Here is an 18,204-nt window from a genome sequence, read left to right on the forward strand (position 1 = left end):
AGTCACACCTGGCACTGAACGTTTTGTCTTTTCAGCACCAGGCAATTACCTCTTAATTTACACTGACATCTTAATCTTCTACTGCTTTTAGTGTTAATTGCTGATGATTTTTCCTCCCTTCACTATATAGTCTGTTGCTGAGTTTAGTTTTGCATTGAAATGCCTTGTTTCTATTGTTTTATTCCATAATTATAAGTTGCTCCAAGAATCTCAGTTAAACCGAAGGGCAGGATATAAAATAAATAAAATGTTCGTGGACTTAAACAAGGTGAGGAGCTAACTCTCTTCTAGTTTAAAAAGGCTTCCCCACCTAATATGACATGGCAATTCTTACTTCAACAAAGGTGACCAGACAGGCAAGAGAAAATATATGCAATCCTGATATAAGCAAGCACCAAGTTGTCATATATGGTAGCTAGACACAAAAAAGTTTTCTCTCTGTGTTTCAGATGGACAGAGACAGGCCTGGACACAACAAGACAAACAATTCTATTGCAAGATTTAACTCAACACAAACTTTAAAAACAAAAATTCGAATGCATCACTATAATGATTATATATATATTTTTAAAAAACTATTATATATATTATGATATTTGTAATATTTTTTCCAATGGCTATACCTAGTATTGGACATCTTGCGTATGTTCCGTGTCATAGCTGTTGCATCCTTCCTTCATTGCAGCAGTGTTTCTGTGACTGTCACTGCCCCATACAAACACCAATGAAATGGATTGAAATTCCCTAGCAGCAGTGACCAATGGGGAACATCCCAAATCTTTAAAGATGGCAAATGTTGCCAACCACCAAAACAGAATGACAATCCTGGGCTCACCAGTTTAAGCAATTAAGGTTCCTAAGCTCTATACAAATCTAAGGCCAGCTATGAAGAATCCAAAAACAGCGACCATATATTTAAAAAAATGACTCAGTGATCATAACAGCAACATCAGCCATTTGATATGAGATCTTTCAAAATCATCATAAATCAAGATAATCTATGTTGAGCTGAAATGTAACATAACCAACTGGCATGGCATACTGAATAACGTGCATTCACTATGTGAGATAAACATAGAAGAAAGACTTTTGCCACAGTTACTGTGGGCATGTTTACACCATGCCTTATTCCAGGGATCGTCCCAGGATCATCCCTGTGCATCCACGTAATGCACAGGGGATCCTGGGGGCACGGGGGAAGATCCCTCCATTCCCCCGGGATAACCGGGATGGCCTTTTAGCCCAATTTTTCCAGCAGTCTCAGGATCATGCCAAGACCGCAGGAGGTGTGGGGGCTGTCCTGGTTTCATCCTGGCTCCTCATGAGTAAACACGAGGAGCTGGGAACGGGGCTCTTCAGGCACTCCAGGAAGGGGAGTTGGGCCTTTTTTTTTTTTTACCATTTAATTTTCTCTAGAGTATGAGTGCGCTCCAGCAATTCTCACTGTAAAAAAAATGGCCACCATGATGGGCGCGATGCTGGGATGTCATGCGGCCCATGTGGACTGAGGGGGAGGATCTCGCGATCAGCATACTGTAGATATGCCCTGTGACTATTGCCCAGACAGTCGGTCAGTCAGTCAGTCAAAACTAATCCAGTCATAAACACAGCAGAGTTGAAGCAAAATTCCAAGTCCAAATATTCGGCTATAGCACCAGCACAATTTCATGTTAATGAAAACAAGCAAAGACACACATTTCTCCTTCAGCTTCCATTTTATCTAAGTGCAGGTTCATACATCACATTATTATTTATTATTATTTATTACGTTTATATACCACCCCATAGCCAAAGCTCTCTGGGTGGTTTACAAATGTTGCATGTCTCTTTTGCATGGTGTTCAAGAAATTGAAAAGGAAGGTGCATGAATAATTTATATACCCATCTTCCATTGCTTTCAGCAACATGCAAAGCTATCCTGACTGTCAAGCACCCAGTTAAGAACCCTAGGTACTTAAATTTAAAACAAATCAGTTCCATTTAAGTCAATGAGACTATGTAATTTTAAGGTCAAGCACTTCACCTGGATGGACTATGGAATGATGAACATGGAAATCCTGTGCCTCTTTACTTGGAAGTAAGTTCCACTATGCTCAATGGGGTTCACTCTCAAGTAAGTGTAAATAGGATTGCAGCCCTAGTATGTATGACCAGTTTGAAACAAATCTGGAATTGCAACAATAGAAAACTGGGATGAAGATATTCTCACTGGTGAAGAGAAAAACATATTTGCAAACAGCATTTATAGACGTCGTAACCATCTTATACTTTCTTGAGGCTGTAGTGTATCTACAGTTCATTCATTGTAGTTAAATTTTCTGAGCATCTAACCTGATTTCCAAAGCTGAGATTCATACAAATAATCTCTTCATTGACAATATTAGTAAAATGTTACACTAAAGCCCAACATAATTTCAAGAAGGAAATATTCTCAAACCCTGAGCTTCCTGCCTGCTGACCATGCACAGCAATTACACAGATATACTCACAGCACCAACTAATTATTCAGAAGATACCGTTTTCAGTTTGTCTGTTCATTTTCCCTAAACACACACACACACACACACAATGATCAGTCTACTTTTCCATAAAAGAAAACAACAGTCATTTCATGCCCCAGAGATTTTAACAACCGTATTGCAGAATGTACTTTCGATATAGTCTGGTGGCTACTTCACCAGATGCATTTGACAAGATAGGCTCTAGCCTATAATTGCTTGTGCTTAAGTCAATTCGTTAGTCTTTAAGACTCCAACTGACTCTGTTATTTGTGCTACTACAGACTAACATGGCTACTCTTCTAGAATTTACAAATGGTGTTTCTTAAAATTGTAACTAAAGATACGTTTCTAAGATAAGAATGCAGGAATGATAAGATCTCCAAGGTAAAACCTGACCTCCCTGAAAATGCCCATGCTTTCCCCTTGCCTTAAAACACCATTATTAATATCACAATAATAAGAGTAAAAAATAGTATTACCTAAAGCTCAATAATTTTACTGATAATAAATGTTTCAGTCATCATTTTTGTCATAGCCTTGAAAAGAATGATAATATTTACTCACTTTCAATGAATCAAAGCAGGCGATTACTCGTCCATTTTCAACTTGGCAGCTTTTCGATGGATGTGCAAATTTACATTCCGTATCTGGTCGTGAGCAAGTCCCTCTTTGGAACTCTCGACACACTTCCAGTGTTAGCCATTTTGTGTCCCGAATTGGTGTGACACTTACAGCCATGTTTAGATTTTACAGGTAGTTAAAATTGTCAACGAAACAAACAAATTAAAAAAAGAAAAGAAAAGGCCAAACTGATAAGACTTGGAAACGATGAAAAATGTCACCTCCAAAATATTTCCCCAAGCCCCAAGCCCAACGTTAAAAGATGTAAAATTGTGTTGTCACGACAGCAAGGAAAAGATTTCCCACTAGAAAGTCACAGAATGAAACTGTCAATCAAAAGAGGGGTGGGTTTTTTGTACTTAGAGAAATGGTAAGATCGTAAGTAATATGACCATTTAAAAGTCTGGCCTGGAGTTAGCCTTGTGCTCTCAGTAACCCATTCCGAGTGCCAAACCAGAGCCCAAAATGCAAGCAGCAAAACGTGGCAGACCCTTCGACACAGAATTTCCAAGCTGCTCTCAGGAAAAAGTTGTCTGAAAGGTAATCTCCACACAGCTGAATTTGCAATATATATATTTTTTAATTTTTGGTGTGGTGCAATTGGTATTGATTAGTTTGGCACAGGCAGATGCAGCAGTTTAGAGCAACAAATCAAGAAATTATTCTTTTTCTTTCCTCTCTTTGATATATTTTTTTCCTTTCTGGCAGAAGACAGCTCACTTTCCAGCAAACTTTTATTTCTATAAGAATCACTAAAGCAGCCTAGGGCAATGCCTGATGCTTAGAGCTTTTCTCTTGGTTATAAGTAGAAATGAGGGGAGGGGTGGCTGGGCTAGAGGTGGAGGGTGGATGTGCTGTCGTCGCAGTCTAGCTGGCAGCAAGCAAGGCAAAAAGCAGAGTCTGCTCTAGAAGCGGTTCCAAGCAGCAGAGACGTCAGGAAAGGCACTTCTTAGTACCAACCTGTAGAAAAAACAGATATGTTAAAATTTACCAAGCAGCATTTCACTGATGTCTCACAGCATAATAACGTTGCCCATGTGCTCCTTCAGTCTACTACTACACAGCATGATACTCTTTCGGTCTCAAACAAAATACTTACAGGGTAGCACATTGCAGCCAGCCATCGTAGATTTATTAAAAAGGGGGCCGTTTTCCCCTTCTGAAGCAATGCATGATAGGGAGATAACCAATCACAGATAGTGTTGCAGCAATATTCTGGGCAGAACGCCAATAGTGTGGGCTGTCTTATGAAAGGTCGTGCCTGTCAGACGTTCATTACTATGCTATAAGCAGAGAAAATGTCCATCAGATTCGACTTATTCCACTGCAAGAGGATGACCATGTGGGTTTTGAATTTACCCAACATGCAGTTAGAGGATTAAACCATCTTAGTTTTCAAACAGCTTCCAACTTGAGCACAACTGCCTCCGGTGTCCAGACAGAGGGAGAGAGGAGGGGTAGTAAAAAAGGAAGGGGAGGGAAAGAAGCAGGCTTCCTAACCGCAGCTCATTTTTAAAACTGCTTTCTCCCTGCTTTGCATTGAGCACAGCTAGCACAGAGCACGCCTACTGTATCTGACAGATGAATATAAAAGGAAAAGGGGAGTTCACAAATGGTACAGTCTCCTGACCTATCCAATTCACTTCCTTCTAAACCATAAGTCCTGCCTCCTCCAGAGAAAGCTTCACTTTTTTTAGTACTAGGGAACTATTCCGTTCAGTCAGCAGAGACGCTGCCAATAGAGCCTAGTTGGTTAGATAGGAATAAAAACACCTCCACTGCTCTCCCAGGCAAAAACAACAACAACAACAACAACTCCTAGGTCATACAAGGGGAGGGGAGAGTTATGGTGCTCTCAAAGTGCCTGGCAACACAAAAGCCAATCTCAGGGGATAAAGTGATTGCATCACAGTAACCTTAAATATTAAGCAGGCAATCTGATTTGAACAACATGACATATGCTGCTGAATTAAAGAGATATAGCATCACCACATGCCTACTGTTTGTCAGCCTCATATTCACACCAGACCTCTTCTGCTCAGGAGCTCACGTCTTAAAATGGCTCCTTTCAGTGAGCAGTTTGATTTGCATTATACTAGTCAAGATCCTCTTTGCCAGAGGGGGGAAAAGATGAAGATGGTAATGATTATTATTCAGGGAGGCAAACAACTGCGGTATTTCTTGGCCCTTGGGAAAGAGAAGAGCTGTTGTAAATTTTATAAATCAAATGAATATGAAAGGGCGCCCACAACGTTATACGGTTTAATTCTAGTTTAGTTAACTCTGGAAAGCACTGTGGGTTTTCACAAACACTTAACAGTAAATTCATTAGGGCTCATCTGCTGCCTCCGTTAGCTTATAGCATCTTTAAACTACACGTTCAAAGTGTCCCTTTTTGTGTGGGAGCATGTTTGATGCTATATGGAAACACTTTCATAATTCTCCATCCATGCATTTTCAGGTTTGTTAGCACCAGCCAATTTTCACCAAAGTCCCACAGAGGCATCAGCATTTGGCAGGCCTTGAGCTGAGTAATGCTATCTACCTTTCCCATTGCTAGGGAGAATTGACCATGGCCATGGATCTCGTCAGCAGCTCACTTTAGGAAGCAAAAGCAGAATCCTGGTGAATTACCCTCAACCTCAAAGTGCCCCTAGGACCACTATTATATAGGCTGACCATATGGAAAGGAGGACAGGGCTCCTGTATCTTTAACAGTTGTATTGAAAGGGGAATTTCAGCAGGTGTCTTTCGTATGCATGCAGCACCTAGTGAAATCCCCTCTTCATCACCACAGTTAAAGAAGCAGGAGCCCTGCCCTCTTTTGTATCTGGTCAAGAGGGCAGGACACCTGCAGCTTTAACTGTTGTGATGAAGAGGGAATTGCTGAAATTCCCTTTTCTATACAACTATTAAAGATGCATGAGCCCTATCCTCCTTTCCATATGATCAGCCTACTATTATTCAAACCCTTACCTAGGGTGACCATATGAAAAGGAGGACAAGGCTCCTCTATCTTTAACAGTTGTATTGAAAAGGAAATTTCAGCAGGTGTCATTTGTATATATGGAGAACCTGGTGAAATTTTCTCTTCATCACAACAATTAAAGCTGCAGGTGCCCTGCCCTCTTTTAAATCTTGTCACTCTCTGCAGCTTTAACTGTGGTGATGAAGAGGGAATTTCACCAGGTTCACCAGGTTCACTCCCCTTTCAGCCTTAAACTCTAAAAAGCCAGGAAATCAAATAGATAAACAATGAGATTGGGAGGCTATTAACTATTCTGTTTTTAATACATTGATTCAGATGTACTTTGCTAGTGCAAAGAGGCATGGCAAATGTTGGTATTCCCTTAGGAATACTTTTTTCTCATTTAAAAGCCATAAGTGCAGCACTAACCAACTAGGACACAAAAATCCTCTGTTATTAGATGCAGACTACGCTGCAGCCAATCTTGGTATGTCACTGGAATTTGGCCTGTAAAAACAGTGCCCCGATTCCAGATTTATGAATCTAGAGCATCTTGCAATCACTAACGTTTAGTAGAAACACCACGTCACCCTTTAAATGCTCTTTGGAAGAATAGATAAAAATCAGTCTTTTCAGTAAGTTACAGTATGCAAAGGTAGAACTAATCGATGTTACATGATGTGAATTAGAGATTGCTAACAGAATAACAATTTCTGCATTTTTACCATTTCTAGTAATCCCTTATTGTTCAAAATGTTTACTTCTTCTATAATCCAAAATATGCTGTAAATATGATAGACCTGCTTGAAAAAGGCCTGATTAGTATTACCTACTTGTCATCACTTTAATATATGCTATAACATGTTTTCATTTAAAAAAAACACACCTGCATATGCTGTTGTAAATTTAATCAGCATTCTCAACATTCTATAGAAAATTTGAAATACTAAAATGAACTAGAAAACTGGCCAAGTATTAAGCCGATTAAACAATATCATGGGTATATATACTGTGCTGACAAAGAAATATACATGAGGTGGGGGAAACAATTCCACACATAAGAACACCAAGTAAAGAAGTGTACTAAATTTCACATCCCGTCCTCTATACCACTTAACACATTGCTCATGATATGTAAACATTAAACGGTAATAGTAATTGAGATAATCTTTTAATCAAATCCAATGAAGTACCCACATTTAATGTTCAATTCCATAAACCAAAGACCCTGTTGCTAATCAGACCAATGGTCAACATAGCGCCTTATCCTGCTTCCAACAATAGCTGGCCAGATACTTCCAGGGTGCCCATAAGCCAGGCATGAAACCAATGCCTGCCCAATCACTGGTCCCAGGCCCAGTATTGATATTCACCATGTCCATTACCAGCCAGCCTAACTGAACCTCCTTCCTGTCTCAAATGAAGAATCTCTATGGTTAAAGTGTCTCAAACTGGGATCACTAAGCCTCAAATGATCTACATATCATTTTTTATATCCAACAATAAAGATGCTCCAAATATATCGGACTACAGTTACCATCATCCCCAGCCAGCATGGTCATTGACCATACTGGCTGGGAATGGTGGGTAATCCAACCCATCTGGTGGGTGCCAGGTTGCAGAAAGCTGTTAGAAATCATAAACTCCTCCTTCTTGACCCCTTTACCTGTTCCCAGTTTGACCATGTCAATGTTGTACTGCTGGACAATCCCCTTAATTTTTCTTCTAGTTTAAATTGTCATGCATTATTAAAATATCAAGTAATATAAACTATTGCTCCAAAACACTGCATCAATAATTCTCAAAACATGGTGAGCTCCTCTAAATCATAATCTCCTACTTCTTGATCCCTTTCCCAGTTTGAGTATGTTATTTTTGCACGGGTAGACAATGACATAACTCCTTGTTTTTCTCCTGAGCTTTTAGCAAGCTTTTGTCCTTTTGCCATAGATCCTTTCAGTGGCTCTACCCTCTTCTATTTTTACATAGAGTGCCTATTCCCCAAGCAGGGACAAAAAAGCGCACTGAGTGCTAAAGCTGTTTTCATTATTGTCCTGGTTCGAACACGTCGCTCCTCCACCACAAGTCTCATTGGGACAAAGTCTGAAAACCCTTGAACTGCAAATATTTAACTGACATCACTGAGAATAAGTTCAAGGTTCTACCAAAGGGAAGAACTACTACCAGGCTCATTCTGATCTGACTTTAGTGACTTCAGTGAGAAACACCAAGCCAAATTCTAAGGATCAAATAAACCTAAGAAGAGATTTTAAACAATTATAAATTAGCAGGATAGAGTACTTTAACTTCCAAGCTTGCTGTATGAAGCAACACAGTTGCCCTTTACATTCTCGAAGGGCTACAACATTTTGATTGTATCCACTCTCTCCTGTTCATATTCCTATCAGTTTTCACATAAGCAGAGCTACTGGGGTTGCAAGGACGAAGAGGTAAACAAACATTAACTTGGGAGAAGAGCAGAATAAAAGAGGGTCACAAGGAAAGGGCATGAAATTATACTAGATATATTTCACAAAGTCAATTTTACAAACTGACCACGTTTTTTCATCTGCCCTTAAGGTATCATGCCACTTTTTTAAAAGAACACTAAAGTAGATCCCATGGCAAAAATATTGTAATTAAAAGGGCACTTTAGCCCTAAAAATATGGGCCGAGTCACTGCATGATTCTGTTAACTATCTTGAATAACCATCACATGACACTTTATATCAGTTTCCTAAATCACAGCACAATACCTTATGGGCAGTATGTAATCATACATAATTTGATCCCACTGTTATATGTAGGAGTGAGGCTAAAATGCTTGAACCAGAATGATTCCTATGAGCCCAAGATGATAAGTCTCCCTATTGGTTATATGGAAAATTGTAATAGCGCCTTGGCAATGAAAGCTCTCTCTTAGTCATCTTCCAAAGCATATTATTTGTGCACCAAATAAAATTCTCTGGGGATATCTAAGCTTCAGATGAGACATCTTTATATCAATTGCTCTATCATAATTTATTTATTTTGAAAATTTATATCCCATCCTTCTAATACCTACAACCCATTACAGAGGCAGCTTACTGCAGTTAAAATGTCACAATCTTGTAGTAAAACCACAATGCAGAGCACAATGGCATACAATATAAAATGCAGACAAGCTCAAATGCATACTATTGTTGCACTATCAAGGACACAAGAGCCAGCTAGCAGAAAATAATTAGATTACTGTAATGAGCTTTATCTGGGGCTATCCTCGTGTTTGGTCTGGATGCTTCAGCTGGTACAGAATGCAGCAGCAGCCAGGATGCTAAGTGAAGTGTCTGGCAGTGTAGATATTACAACAGTGCTGAAACAACTGCACTGACTATCTATGAGCTCCCAAGCCAAGTACACGGTCTGGCTGTTAGCATATAAAGCCCTGAACAACTTGGGACTGGGACACCTTGCAGATCGCCTTCCCCAATACAGACTAGTATGAGCATTAAGATCATGGAGTAGGTCTTGCAGGCTGTACCGCAATCTGAAGGCTGCCATCTTGTAGCAACCAGGAAGCAACCCACCTTCTGTAATGACCTTCCCTCTGGTACTTTTCTTTTTCCTAAAGCTTTTAAAACTTGATTTTGTTCTGACTTTATACTGTTAGTTTTACCCTACCCAGTGCCTGTTTGCATTCTCTTCCCCTCCTTATTGTTTTATTATGATTTTATTAGAATGTAAGCCTATGCGGCAGGGTCTTGCTATTTACTGTTTTACTCTGTACAGCACCATGTACATTGATGGTGCTATATAAATAATAATAATAATAATAATAATAATAATAATAATAATATTTGGGAAGCACCAACTGTATCATGTATTAGGCTTATTAAAGACCCATTTCTTTACCCAGGCCTTTCCTGAGTATCTACTGCCCAGGTTTTATATTAATATTTTAACTATTTTTATGTATTGTAATTGTATTTTAGTTTGTATTATAATGTATTTTGTGAATTGCTTAAAGATATTTTTAAATACATTGAGGCATATAAATCTATTATATACCTCGGGTCTCACATTAGAATGGAGGAGATTTGGATCCTGTGGATTAAAAGCTCACCCACTCCCACAATGTCCCATTTTGGTGTCTACTACTGCCATTATAGACACAGAGCTTTCCATGGGTGTAACTGGGAACCCCCACCCCTTCTAACTACTCTCAGACAATCATCTGAAGAGATCAGGATTGCTCTGAAAAAGAAAAAGAGCAGCCCAGCTACCTTTTCATCTACCCTGGTTGGCTGACAAACTTACATAGATGTTTAATGAGCTAGATTTTATGTATACATTTCAAATGTTTTTTCTTTCTTTCTCTGAGTGCTCTAAGCTTTTGTGATAGCATGGGGTAAAATTCCAATTAAAGAAATAAAGTGTGCAGTAATTACTTTACCGATCAGTACAAGCACAGTCAGAGATATATGACAAGATGAAAATAAAACCCTGAGTCAAAGAATAGATTGCTGGAGTTGGAACTACAAAATAAATAATGCTATGCTAGGATAAGACCAACCAGCACGATATTACATTTACCAGTAATGGCCCTACAAATGCATCAAGTGGGCTCATATGATGGCACTATGTAGCTCCTCTTTTTAGTAGTCATATTGCCAAAGGTTGTAATTACCCGGTTCTGTTTACAAATTGTCTAGATCAAGTAACGCGTCTCCTAGAAATTCTTCTCAGAATATTAAACAAGATCATGTGTATATACAGTCAGCATTCAGTAAACCAGGCCCCCAGGCCCAGCTGCATTGGTGCATGTGCAGAAGTGTATAGTTGATCAGCAAATAATTGATTCTACATCAGCATTCGACATAGTACTATTTTTATGTGGCAGGCAACATTTTTCAGTATCTTACAGGTGACATGCAATAGCAGTTAACATTCAGCCAAAACCCCAGTCAAATTAACTTCTGATATAAAAGTTCAGCTTTGGAACATTGATGCATATATTAAATTACCGCACTGATTTTGCGCAGTTAAGTTGTGCCATACAAGAGGATTGTTTGACAATAAAATGCATAGAATGATGACCAGGCACCACAGTAAGTAAAAGCATCAGTGCAGCCACTCACAAGACTGGACAGTTGATCTCTTGATGGAGCAGCTTGAAAATATCACACATATTTTAAGGATGTTTTGTGTGCATTTGGGGGACTTTCTTACTACCATTTATTCCATGAGCCTTCCAGACCTCATTATTAGGGTTTGTAAATTACTCAAGTCTAAGCCAAAGTGCGTAAAATCCAAAGAAGCTGTATGAATTGCTAGAGTCTGATATTTTCATTCCAAATTGTGAGTAATTCCAAAATTGCCTACCAATATGAACAAAAGACACTTAGGTCCTTGTCTCCTACCGTACTGCACACACCAAGCAAGGTTTCTAGGTCATCTTGTTTGTGAGGTAGAATGACTACAGAAAAGGCATGTGATGTTCTGAAGAAGTAAAAGCGATTTGTTACTCATTTTCACGGGCCAAATATTTCTTTTTCTTTCTTTCTTTCTTTCTTTCTTTCTTTCTTTCTTTAAAATATCTGTAGGATGACTTTTAAGGTAAAAATCATCCCAAGTCAGTTGCTGCACCTCAGAGGCTACACCAAAAAGGATCCACTGGGTGACACTGAGTAGATGACACCATGGCAGAAAAGCAATACTTCTTTTACATTTTATTTCATTGGCTTCAGCTCCTCAGAATACTAACAAGCTGACATGGGCATTACAACAGGGCCAAGGATGTTTGGAAGTGATCATATTAATAGCCTGGGTAATCTCCTCACTTCAAGTATAGGCCACAACTACAACAGGACCATCAACTAGGCCTGCAGGAAAGACTCCAAGAGACCTTAGAAAATTATCTAAATTCATCAGCCTCCAAGGGTGGACCACCAAATTCAGTCTTCTACTCCCTGCAGAGGTTACAGGTAGCCTAAACATCACATTTGATAAGGTGATGATCTATCCATTTCAACTTTATTTAATTAATGATAAACCTGAATCACCTTAAGTAATTAACCTTTCCATTGTTAATTTTTCCACTCCAGAGCCTCTACTGACTTTCTTATAGCTTCTGCTCATAGATCAGGTACTGGTCATCACCTTTAAAACTTTACATTGCTTGGACCCAACATACCTTAGAGACAGTTATTGTATATTAAAATACCTCAAATAGATGTAATCTGACATCATGTTAAATCATAGTGTAACGTCAGTGATCCTAAGCAAGCCAAGCCTCCATCCTTACACCATTCCTTCCCTTCTTGGAATGCCACAATTTAAGACTTAATGGGTTAATTAACCATCATTTCATATTTTGTCTGCACCGGACATCAGAACAGCAATCAGAATAAATCAGGATCTACTTAAACAAAGCTGTGGTTGAAGAACATGGTTTGTTCCAATCCTGGTAACCATCAGACCTAATGAAATTTATAGTTAGCTCAAGAAATCTTCCTTTGTTGTTTGCAAAACTGGGAGGAGGACAGGGTGGCATGAGGACGGAGCATGCAGGCACAGATCTCAGTTTAGTAACCTGAGAAGTGTACATCTGAACTCAGCCAATGACTGAGGTTAACTCACCCTTGTAAATCTGTTAATTGAAAGTCAAAATATACATTATTCAAGTAAATAAGTAAATAAGTGTAGGTATATTTTAATGTAGTATAGGGGTTATTTTTATTTTTAATTACATGTTGTCCTAAGTCTACAAGGTACACACATTATATGATATAGTAACATTGCACTACAGAAAGTCAGGAACGAACAAATAATCTAATGTGGTCTTGGCTTAAAAGTCCTACATACCAACAGTTGATCCCCACCCCCCACCTCATTTTCACTTACAGATTGGTGTAATATGTTTTTCTTTGCCCATGACTAGAAAACGAATCAGTCTTAAAAACTTGTGCTTCAATGTGCCCCACATCCATTGATCTACGTAGTAGGTTTAGATGATTGATGGATGAAAACAGGTTTGCCATTTGTAAAACTGGTAAAATAGGCAAACTGTTTATGAAAAACTATCATGTCAGGGGGACAGCGCTCAGCTTGGCCTTATCTTCCACATGCTATTTTGCTGTGTGGTAGGAGGTCATTTTTCCCCATTCAGACCTGATCTGCGTATTTAGCAGAATGAGGTGGGAATATATTGGCATGTTTCTGAGGAGGTACCACTTGAGGATTCATGTAGGGATCACAGGTTTCATGCTCCCTACATTATTTATTTATATAGCACCATCAGTGTACATTATAAACTTCCTGCAAGCAGAAATAAGCACCAGGCTATGTTAGAACTATTCTTCCTGATGATCTATTACTGTTGTTGTTCTACTGGCAGAGAATTGTTTCTATATGAAAGAGCCTTGAATAATGGCATTCCCCCTACCTGCAGTCAATAGTAGTATAGTCTATTCTAGGAATAGGCAAACACACAATGTTTGAGCTTGTTGAGTTTCTCTGAATTCCTCCTCAAACCTCAGTTCACCTCATTCATGTTCCTCAACACAAGCATCTCGCCTTTTTGATCAGGAAAAAAAATTTGAATTTTGGATCAGGAAAAATGTGCATTTGTTAAAGTGTGCATTTTTCCCAATTGAAAATGCACATTTCCCCTCATTCACTAAAGATTTTGGGGAGAAATGTACACTTACACATGTGTGGAAGTGCGTATTTGCACATTTTCAGAAGTGTGCACTTTCTAACATGAACGCAAAGTTCAAGAAATTGTTAAAAAAAATCCTGAGAATTGTGTTCCTGCTCAAGTTCGCATTGGGGTAGTGAACAGGATATTTATTTATTTTATTTATTTATTACATTTATATATGGATATCTTCAAATGATTTGCTAACAAGAACTAAAATCTCATATATCCCAAGTCTATTCTTCCAATGCAGTATCCTACAGAATCCAATTCATACTACTGCTAATATAAATTATGTTGTATTGGTGTAAGCAACCTTGGGCTATCTCTATTTGATTAATTATTGGGTTTTAAACTGGCTCCAACAAATGGCTAGTAGCAAAAGTTCTGAGTAACATGGAGATTTTGGATGCTCTCCACAATTTTTTTTTTTTAGTAATAATGTTCTACATATGCAGATAGTGATCAAACTATTCCTGTCTGTTTTCATGCTTGAATGCCTCCAAGTTCTTAAAAAGGTCCAAGCTTCTATCTTTCTGTAGTGCTCAAGCATTTTAAGAAGCTTCACTTCCAAAGGTGGTTCAAATTAACCGTTAAAATAACATTGTACTGTTCCCAGTCTGTTATTGTCACTTGATGTAATTAAAATAAGTTTTGCAAACTGCAAACATGTCAGCAGCAGCCATAACATCATTACTATGGAAACACTAACAAGGAACAATGTACTTGGAGGTTTTTATTTAATGCATAGAAATTTAACTACCCATTGTCTGTGCTGGAAATTTTCAGGATTTTTGTTCCTTAAGGATGCAGTCTACACTTACCTGGGATTAAGGCCGACTGAGTTCAATGGAATTTACTTTTAAATAAACATGTGCAGGACTGCACTGTAAAAGTCTTACCATCTGAAACTGTGACTAACTTAGCAGGGTTTCTCATATTACAGGCATGATCCAAAGAACTGAAAGTATTCCATAGATCTAATGGGACTTTGGAATTGGGGTGGTGGGGAAGAAAAGGAGGAATCACAATGGCTGCAGTCATGCCTGCCTACACTAACTCTTGGTCTTTATTGTGACAGATGCTGGAGTAAGCTATTCAATATTAACACAAATCAGAGCCATGTGTCACCAATTATTACACAGTATCATTGCTGCTGTGCTTGTAATGTCAATGTACGCAGCCCCAAAAAGTGACTCTTCTGCAATCTGCAAAAATGTTGTGCAGGCACTAGCTCTGAAGAGCCTGTTTTTTAAAAAGGAGTCCTGAGATTACAATTAAAAGAACCCCAAGGCATAACTGCTGAATCAAAATGCTCCATAACAGAATGTCAATTAAAGGTGTATAAACTCTAGTTTTAAAACTTCTGAACTTTGAGTCAACTCATTAGTGTTTGAAAACTATATACAGCATCATATCTAGAGTCACAGAATTATAGATTTGGAAGGGATGATCCAATCTAAGCCCTTCCCCTCTGGTGTCTCATAGCCCAATCAGTGTTAACATATTATTTCCCTGAAAACTTAGTGGTGGATGATTCCTCAACCTACCAGGGAGATGTAAATCTTTGTTCATACAGTCAGAAATTTATTCAGATCTGGGTATAACAGACACATGAGAAAGTACTAAAAGGCAGTTTCATCTGGGATGAAACTGAGATGTACGATGATCAGAACATGATCCAGATGTGTAAGGGCAAGCAAGAGGGGGGAAATTAAAGAACAACCTGAATTATCCAGTAATTCTACTATTATCTGCCCAATTTGTTGTCCAGGCTTATTCGGCATTCACAGACCAACAAAACCTGTTCAGATATACTCTATAACTCTAAGAATACGCTGATTTACACTGGAAGTGAACTAAAGCAGTACGCAAAAAACCTGATGCTTAACGCTTTCTGGAATGTATAACTTCCTTTTAAAAATACCTTTGATATACTTGAGTGTGTGTGTGTTGTGGGGGGGGGGGTGTATTTCCTTTTACCCCATACCCAACTGCTGGCTGTTGTAATGGCATTTCTGTCTAAAACAAGGGTGGGCAAATTATGACCCTCTAAAAGATTTGGCCTACAACTCCCATCAGCTCCAGCCAACATAGCCAGCTATGGTGAGGGATGATGGGAGTTGTAGGCCAAAATTTCTGAAGGGCCACAAATTACCCACCCTTGGTCTAAAACAATAATGATGTAATGAACTGTACTGGAAACAGGACAATGTTGGAATATATATAGAGAGAGGGGGCACTAAAGCATTAATGTAAATTAACAAAAAGCCCCAAAGAAGGAGCTAAGATTGTAGTCTTGGGCCCTCAAGACGTTTTGGACTTCAATTCCCATCAGACCCAGTCAGCATGTTTAGCCTAAAACATCTGGAGGGCAGTAGGTTGGGAAAACATTATGCAATGTATAAATAACTAGGGCAATTTATCACAAATTTGTGTTTTAGAAAAATCAAATAGCACATTTAGAATAAATTTAGTAGAACAATTAGTAGAAGAATGAAGAAAGCCACATTTAAGAGTTCTGCTGCCCTAGAATTGCTTATGGCAGATTAATCCTGTACCTAATTATGGGTACCTGGTAGATGGCTTTCCAGCTCCTAACAATTGTTTCCTACAATTATGAAATGAATTGATATCAGTAGCAACATAATGGCATTTGGGTAATGTCTCAATCTATGAACAAGAAAACAATACCTGCAGAAAAGCATGACCCTAGTCAATATTTCAGTGATCTAATACTGAATTAAAGAACAGTGGGCTACAGGCTTTACAAACCATGTCTCAGTTTGGATGTAAGTGGAAACCACGTTTTCCCATGCATCCCTCCACTCCTTTCCTCTCTTGAGCACCACTGGGATGTTGTAAGGTTTCTTTGCTTACGATGTTAAGGAGAATAGAAGTCAGTGGATGGGTTTGCACGATCATTTTCTGCTGTCGTTTGTGTCACATGCCAAGAGTCTGCAGGCACCCATTCTGTGACCCAACCCTAAAACAGCCAGTGGGTTCTGGGTGGTTTGTTAACCATGCTAACAACCCACCTTTGCCAGGTTCAGATAACAACCTGTGAATGAGGATGGGGTTACAGAAAGGGCATCCGCAGGCCCAATGAATGTTTGCTTATTTAAGCCTCTGTGGCTAAAAATAAGCTTGTGAACTAGTTCAGAGTTTCAGAGCAAAACCCAGATCTATGTTTTGTTACCTCAAAATTGGGAAACATTTCAGAAAGCCTGGGGAATCTGCTTGATTCAACAAGCTTCTGATGCTTCGATAACTCTACAGGATACACAATGGGAAACAATACACAAAGGATTTTGAAAACTGTGAAGCATCTAATGCAATTAATTCAAGTAAATTTTCGCTCCCCTGAAGCAAATTATTAAGAGTTAGAAAGAAATCCACTTGTTCCCCTAAATCTGTGCTTGTAGGCGTCACTTACTTCATCACTTTATATAGCAAAGGCATATCTATTGTAATACTAAAATTAGGACCTATTTATAATGGAGTTATTGCTGTGTTCATGTTCACAAAAGTATTCATATTTAATACCAACTCAAACATGTATTACAGTTCCGATGCTATATGTAGCATCGGAACTGCAGTACAGGTTTGATTTGGTATTAAGTATGAACACTTTTGTATAGTAGAACTTACTGCATAATATTCACATCTATTGGTTAGGCCACCCATAGTTATTTTGCATGGGGGGGGGGGTTCCCCATAGGGGAAAAAAGTCAGTTTTGGGGGCAGAGCAAAGCTCCCCCTTGTCCAATCTGCCCCCCAAACTTTGCATATAGATAGCTATGATAATTTGCTAGTGCATTACCTTGGTTTGGTGCATAACTAAGCTTATTATGGGCTGTTATAGGGGGGAAAGGGTTAGCCCCCATGTAGGGCCCAGTGGATGGAAGTTAGCATTGCCCAGTGAGATATAGGTCCGAAGGGAGTTTTTCTAGAGCACAGGATATGGTAGAAATTTTTGGCTGTGAAAATTCGAGGGGTGGGGAGTGAAAAGGAGTGACAAACCATCTGTCATGTGAATTATGGATGGAAAGCAACCAAATTTGCCAGGCTGAGAGAAAATGTGCAGTGAAGTTAAAATCCAGCAAGATCTATCACAGATGTGGGGAGATATGAGCTTCAGTTTGGGGAGCTTGTGCGTGGGTCTTCTAGTGAGTGCTCAGGAGGTTGATGCCTTTTAAGATAAGTCAGGACCTATACATATCCACATTCAACATACTGGCCAAAGCACCACAATGGTTTCTGTTGAACCTGCTAAATGCTTATTAGATATGAGCCATAAGTTCAGACACACACAGTGGATCTTTATATATCCAGATCCTTCTGTCAGTTAATCAGTCCTACAGGAAACTAAAGCCATTCCAGTCTTCATAATCACTGTCAGTGCATGTTAACATTCCAGTACAGAGGAAGGATCA

At 38.9% G+C, this 18,204-nt stretch overlaps 1 protein-coding gene across 16 annotated transcripts in view; it reads right to left on the minus strand.

Annotated features, from left to right (window-relative positions):
• Positions 1-18,204, minus strand: part of MBNL1 (muscleblind like splicing regulator 1) — a 318,050-nt gene that overhangs the window by 139,631 nt on the left and 160,215 nt on the right. For 9 of the 16 annotated variants that reach the window (XM_063132096.1, XM_063132104.1, XM_063132103.1 and 6 more), the window contains exon 2: positions 3,066-4,082. The exons of 3 other annotated variants lie outside the window; for them this stretch is intronic. In XM_063132096.1, coding sequence (XP_062988166.1) covers positions 3,066-3,239 — 174 coding nt within the window. In that variant the 5' untranslated portion in view covers positions 3,240-4,082. 4 more of the 16 variants (XM_063132095.1, XM_063132097.1, XM_063132110.1 and 1 more) reach the window with 4 other exon arrangements.

This window comes from Elgaria multicarinata, chromosome 8 (assembly GCF_023053635.1).
Source record: "Elgaria multicarinata webbii isolate HBS135686 ecotype San Diego chromosome 8, rElgMul1.1.pri, whole genome shotgun sequence".
In the NCBI taxonomy this organism is placed as follows: domain Eukaryota; kingdom Metazoa; phylum Chordata; class Lepidosauria; order Squamata; family Anguidae; genus Elgaria; species Elgaria multicarinata.